The sequence below is a fragment of the Caretta caretta genome, chromosome 28 (genome assembly GCF_965140235.1).
Source record: "Caretta caretta isolate rCarCar2 chromosome 28, rCarCar1.hap1, whole genome shotgun sequence".
NCBI lineage: Eukaryota > Metazoa > Chordata > Testudines > Cheloniidae > Caretta > Caretta caretta.
Genome location: NC_134233.1, coordinates 13,718,642 through 13,725,163, shown reverse-complemented (window position 1 = coordinate 13,725,163; position 6,522 = coordinate 13,718,642). Strand labels below are relative to the sequence as shown.

The 6,522-nt window shown below is 47.1% G+C and overlaps 1 protein-coding gene across 1 annotated transcript; it reads right to left on the bottom strand.

Annotated features, from left to right (window-relative positions):
- Nucleotides 1-508: 508 nt before the first annotated feature.
- Nucleotides 509-3,729, bottom strand: LOC142070267 (uncharacterized). Its single transcript, XM_075123850.1, has one exon. The coding sequence runs from the start codon at nt 3,709-3,711 to the stop codon at nt 2,302-2,304; it is 1,410 nt and encodes a 469-aa protein (XP_074979951.1). The 5' UTR covers nt 3,712-3,729; the 3' UTR covers nt 509-2,301.
- Nucleotides 3,730-6,522: the final 2,793 nt, after the last annotated feature.

The window sequence follows — 6,522 nt, the reverse complement described above, 5'->3', positions numbered from 1 at the left end:
TGTTGTCAATACCTACTTATCCTATATCTAACTACCCCTCCTCTGAGGTCTCTGGGCAAATCAGGTGTGAACCACTCCTTTGACACACACGTGTCCCAATCCAGCTGAATTGAGGCAGAATTTGGGCCAATGTCAGTTTGGAAAAGGCCTGCTTCACCCAGCAGGTTTCTCAAAGTATCCGCTGCTGTGAACCGCATGTCGTCTGGATGTGCGAACTCCAAAGATAGCAAACATGAAAAAAAAAACGCAAAGCCGGTTCTGAGGTTTCCAGAGCCAGGCCTGAGGGTTAAAGAGCTGTGCTCAAAAGGATAAGGGTCTCAGCAGCTATAAAAAGAACTAGTTGCAAAAACAAAACAAAAATTACATGGAAAAAAAACAACCAAACAACAACCACCCAGAAAAGCTCCCATCACTCGCCCATCACCATTGTAGATCTTGACATCTCCTGCCTAATGTGACATCTTTGCTTTGCGAACAAGAGCCCTGGGCAACTCTCTGGCTCACCTGTGTGGGTGGAAGGGGTCTCACACTACGTGGGAAGGCTGCATCACGAGAAAAACCACCTGTGCTCTACTTTCACACTTTCTAATCTTTCAGAGTAGCAGGAGGCGGAAAAGTGAGACACATGCATTAGACTCAAGAGCAAAACTAAGAGACCAAACCACAGACTCTGGACTCAGCATTCATGTATCCTGCAGTCTGAACTTGGAATCTGTTACATTCCCTCATTGGCTACCATCATTTAACCAACACGGAAGTGCTTCTTGTCCAGCAAGGCAGCCAGTTTGGGACCCATAGGCATGGCATGGCTCTGAAGGAATCAGCTGTTTCTCTCTGTGCTTCAGGAAACTTGGGATCCAAATGGTAAAAGACAGTTGTTCCCAGTTTCATCATGGCATCCTTTAGAAGTGTGAGCAATTCTAAAAACAGTTTACCTTGGCCACAGGTCACCATAGCGTCCATCTCTGGGGTGAAAATCAACCACTCAAACCTCTCATTTCTACCTGAGTTCTTGTCAAATCTTTGACCTTAGTTGTAGCAATTTTACACGGCTCTGGCGTAGAATTCTTCACCAACCACACAACATACCAGTAGCGATACTGAGGTAGAACTCCCCCAAATATGCCCTTTTGTTTCTTTAATCTGGTGGCACAGATTTAAATAAGGGACTAAATTCAGGTGCGGCTTAGAATCCCTCTAAGACACCAAATGTCAGGTATCTACTCAAAATGGGTGTCTTTCTGCAGCTCTATCACATTCCTCATGGATGTCATTTCCTACACATTTACAGCATCTCCCAGGAGTGAGCTGAACAGAAATGTCACTTCCATTTTTCCCATCTCTACCTAGGAAGGGATTGCATTTCCCAAATAAGAGGCAACATGCACCTGATTAGGAAGGGAAGATCTTCAGGAGCAACCTCCTGCAGGGCATGGGCCACAACTGCTTTGGGAGGCAAATGAATGGGTCTTTTGCTTAGTTCCAAATCCTTTACTAGAGAATGCTCTTCCCAACCCCTTCGGGAAATATTGACCTTACCAATGGAACAACAGGGGGGTTGGGATGGCGATGGAGAATCCCTCTGATTTACCCTATGTTCTTCTGTTGTTACAGAGCGGAAAAGACATTTTTCCCCATCCCTTCCCTATTCCTGCTCTTTGTTATACTTCAATATATTTTAAGGGAGGAAAACGGGAGTAAAAATATCTGCCTTCAGGAAAACCTGAAGCAACAGCACTCTGATGAACTGTGACAACTGGGAATGAAACAATATGATCCTGGTGGGGGAACTTGATGACTAACAATGGTTTTTAAATGGGGGAACAGTATAACTGTGATGCTCAGGCTTTGTTTAGACTAGGACATGTGATGGAGTTTAGGTCAGGTCAAGGGGGGGAAAGCTAATGCCAACCACTGCACCTCGGCTGCATCTGCACGACAACTGTAATTGTCTTTTAACACCAAGATCACTAACTTGAGCAGCCAACGCCATGTACAGTCCTAGTGGATGTAAGGCACGGGTAGTTTTTGCCTCAGTGTAGCTTGTTGGGAACAAACCTCTCTCCCCCACCTGGAGCTGATGAACATTCCTGGCTGGAGGGACACACGCTCCTTTGACCCAAAAGGAAAGGAGTTGATAGAAAACATCACAGGACTGACCCCAAAGAAGGGTGAGCTGCAAAAGGCAGGAGCAGGCAACTCATCTGGGGGAGCTGAGTAACCACGGTGAAGATGGGGCACAGATCACTAAGTGGGAATTAGCAAATGTGATTTAAAAGAAAAAAATACCTTTGGCCAGCCCTAGTCAAGGCATTTGTTAGAGATCACTCCCATGTGGATTTTCTGATGTCTAATAAGGGTTGAGCGCTGATTGAAGCTTCTCCCACACTCAGAGCACGTGTAGGGCCTCTCTCCTGTGTGGATTCGCTGATGTGTGATAAGGGCTGAGCTTTGATTGAAGTGTTTGCCACACTCACGGCATCCATAAGGTTTCTCACCCGTATGGATTCGCCGATGTCTAATAAGGTGTGAGCTCTGCTTGAAGTGTTTCCCACACTCAGAGCATCCATAAGGCTTCTCACCTGTGTGGATTCTTCTATGTGTGGTCAGTACAGAGCTCCGATTAAAGCTTTTCCCGCACTCAGAGCACATGTAGGGGGTCTCTCCTGTGTGCGTTCTCTGATGTGTGATTAGGGTAGAGCTCTGATTGAAGCTTTTCCCGCACTCAGAGCATCTGTAGGGTGTGTCTCCCGTGTGGATTCGCTGATGTGTGATCAGGTTTGAGCTCTGATTGAAGCTTTTCCCACACTCAGAGCATATGTAGGGCCTCTCCCCTGTGTGGATTCGCTGATGTGAGAGGAGGGATGAACTGTCAATGAAGTGCTTCCCACACTCAGGGCATCCATAAGGTTTCTCACCCGTGTGGATTTTCCGATGTGTAATAAGGTGTGAGCTGTGCTTGAAGTGTTTCCCACACTCAGGGCATCCGTAAGGTTTCTCACCCGTGTGGATTTTCCGATGTGTAATAAGGTGTGAGCTCTGCTTGAAGTGTTTCCCACACTCAGGGCATCCATAAGGTTTCTCACCCGTGTGGATTTTCCGATGTGTAATAAGGTGTGAGCTCTGCTTGAAGTGTTTCCCACACTCAGGGCATCCATAAGGTTTCTCACCCGTGTGGATTTTCTGATGTGTAATAAGGTGTGAGCTGTGCTTGAAGTGTTTCCCACACTCAGGGCATCCATAAGGTTTCTCACCCGTGTGGATTTTCCAATGTGTAATAAGGTGTGAGCTCTGCTTGAAGTGTTTCCCACACTCAGGGCAGCCATAAGGTTTCTCATCTATGTGGATTCTCTTATGTGCAATGAGATGCGAGCTCCGCTTGAAGCATTTCCCACACACACAGCATGCGTAAGGTTTCTCACCCGTGTGGATTCTCTGATGAGTGAGAAGGTCCGAGCTCCCTTTGAAGCTTTTCCCACACTCGAGGCATGTGTAGCGTGTTCCTTCCAAGTTCATTCTCTCACGTGTAATAAGGTCTGACTGGCTACCGAAGTTTTCCTCTGGCCTCTGCTGACTCTCACAGGCTTTTGTTTTTTCTGGGCGTGCACAGCTCCCAAAATCATTCCCTTTGGACCTTCCTGACAACATCCCATGGGCTTCCACTCGCTCAGCATCTTCCTGCTGGGGTTCCTCCTCGTTTTCACTCACCATCCCAACACCTGACAGGAGACCGAGAGAATCCAGACGTAAGTCTCTGCCTGCGCCAGAGAGAAAGGAAATCTCAGAGAGAAGAATGGAAAAAGGGATGAAGGAACCAAAATGTGTACAGGACAGATCAAACCTATCAGGAGCTGATTTTCCCTTCAACCTTCCCCAGAGGAGAGAAAGGAAGGGATCAGTTCTGGGTCCGTATCTCAGAAGAAATCTCAGGGGACAGCGAGATTGGGGAGGGACCTGCTGCCAGTTGTCAGTCAGGATAGGTGGGAAACCATGAGTGACCTCTGCCTAACGATTCTACATCTGCAGGGAACAATCCTGAACTTGGAGAGCTCACAAGATCTTTGTAGGGCATCCCAAATGTTTCCTGTATTCACCGACAGTTTTGGGGTTGGTTTAACCAATGCCTCACCTGTGCAGGCAGCTCTCGGGAGCACTTTTTTCTTAGAGCCATGAAGGTCTGGGACGCACGACTCCTCCCCTCGTTCCAGCTGCGAGATCACATCAGTTCTGGAAACTGGAAACCCTGCTCAAGGCAAAGAAAACAAGGGAGGTCAGTGGAATTTGTGGGATACTTGTCACAAAGAATATTCCATGCTTTTAAGCCCAGCTCATTTTTAAGTAGTAACATCCGAAGGCCGGCTTCCTTGGCTCAAAGTGCCAGGAGATGATTATTATAAATCATATTCATTACCTTAGTGCCTAAGGGCCAACTAACAGTGGGTCCTCATTTTGCTAGGAACAGTACAAACCGAGAAGCGTTGATGGCCCGTGTCCTGAAGAAGTTACAATCTAAATAGACAAGGCAGACACAGAATGGGGGAAGGGGTACAACCCACCAGCAGAGTGAACTCCGTGAAGGCAGAGTGGCAGATCTGATCAACACAGGCCTAGATCTTGAGACTATCGGATTTAATGTTACAACCAGGGCCAGTGTTTTCTGGAAACTGTCGCTAGGACTGCATTTTTTCCCAAAATTACTCTTTGTTTCTGGAATCACCGTTAATATCCGGAATTGCTGATCAGAGGGTGGGTGGGACACGCAGGGTCACAATCCCCCAGATTTCTCCCTGGATACACCCGTCTCCTCCCCAGGGCACAGGCTGGCTGCGGCTGAGACTTGATGCCAATTTCTTCCCTCCTCATACAAGTCTGGGATCGGCAGTGGGACGCCAGGCTCTCTCATCATGCTGCAGAGAGGACGGCACTCACAGTTGCTCGCGGCCGTGTCCACAGCACCTCTCCCCTGCTCATCTCCCCTGCAGACAGCTGGTTCATGCCCCGTCTCTCCAGCGCACAACTGGCTCTAGGCTCTCAATGCCCAGTATCTGAGCCCCACCGCCCCCACACAGCCGGCTCCTGTCCCCTCCCCCCAAGGCACTTTCAGGCTTTAAAGGATTAGATATTGCTCACGTTTGTCAATTACTCTCTTTTCATTGCCTGCAAACTCTTGCCCTAATTATGACTGTTATCTGTATATCTAAGCCAGCCCTTGAAAGCATGAATTCTTCACAGACTATGATGCCGAGATGCGCCACATGATACCAGGAAGGGCTGCGGGTTGGGTTTCCTGTGCAAGCTGGTATCACTACAGGGTGATGAATGCCAGATCTCAAGGCTGGTTATGCAGAGCTCCACCTTTTGAAGCTTTACCCAACGCAGAAAGGGGTAGTGACGGATTTCCCCTCATTCAGGAGACTGAAGACGACAGACTTTTGGGGGATAAACAGCTGAGTTTGAGCTGACTGAGGGGGGGTCTTTCTGGGCTACAAACTCACAGGACCTGATAACCAGCAGGAGGTAACCCTTTAAGAAAGGTTTTAATACACTTTGGAACCGATCAGGGATTCCCATGAGGACTGCTGAGGGAATGAAGGTAAACATGCATTTGGATGCTCTTCTTGTTTTATGAGAACGGGAACAGGAAGGGCAGGGATATCACTGAATGCAGGATCTCAGCACGACTAGATGTCAGGATAGCACCATATTGCAGCCCATTGGAAAACATAATCCCAACTACACATATAAAATGATGGGCTCTAAATGAGCTGTTTCCACTCAACAGAGGGATCTTGGAGTCACTGGGCACAGTTCTCTGAAAACATCAAATCAGTGTCCAACGGCAGTCAAAAAGCAAAGAGAATATTGGGAATCATTCTGAAATGGATAGATAAGAAGACAGAAAATATCATATCGCCTCTATATAAACCCATGGTACACCCACATCTCGAATACTGCCTGCAGATGTGGTTGCCCCATCTCAAAAAAAGATATATTGGAATTGGAAAAGGTTCAGAAAAGGGCAACCCAAATGATTACAGGTATGAAACTCTTCTGTACGGGGAAAGATTAAAAAGACCGGGACTATTCAGCTTGGAAAAGAGACAAAGGGGGGATATGAGAGAGGTCTATAAAATCAAAACTGCCGAGGAGAAAGTAAATAAGGACGTGTCATTTACTCCTTCTCATAACACAAGGACTAGGAATCACCCAATCAAATTAATAGGCAGCAGGTTTATAAGAAACAAAAGGAAGTATTTCTTCACACAATGCACAGTCAACCTGGGGAACTCCTTGCCAGAGGACGTTGTGAAGGCCAAGATTATAATAGGGTTACAAAAAAAAAAAAAAAACAAACACCATGAGAAATCTATTGAGGACAGGTGCGTGAATGGTTATTAGCCAGGATGGGCAGGGATGGTGTCCCTAACTTCTGTTTGTCATAAGCTGTGAATGGGTAACAGGAGATGAATCACTTCATGATTCCCTGTTCTGTTCATTCCCTCTGGGACACCCGGCGCTGGT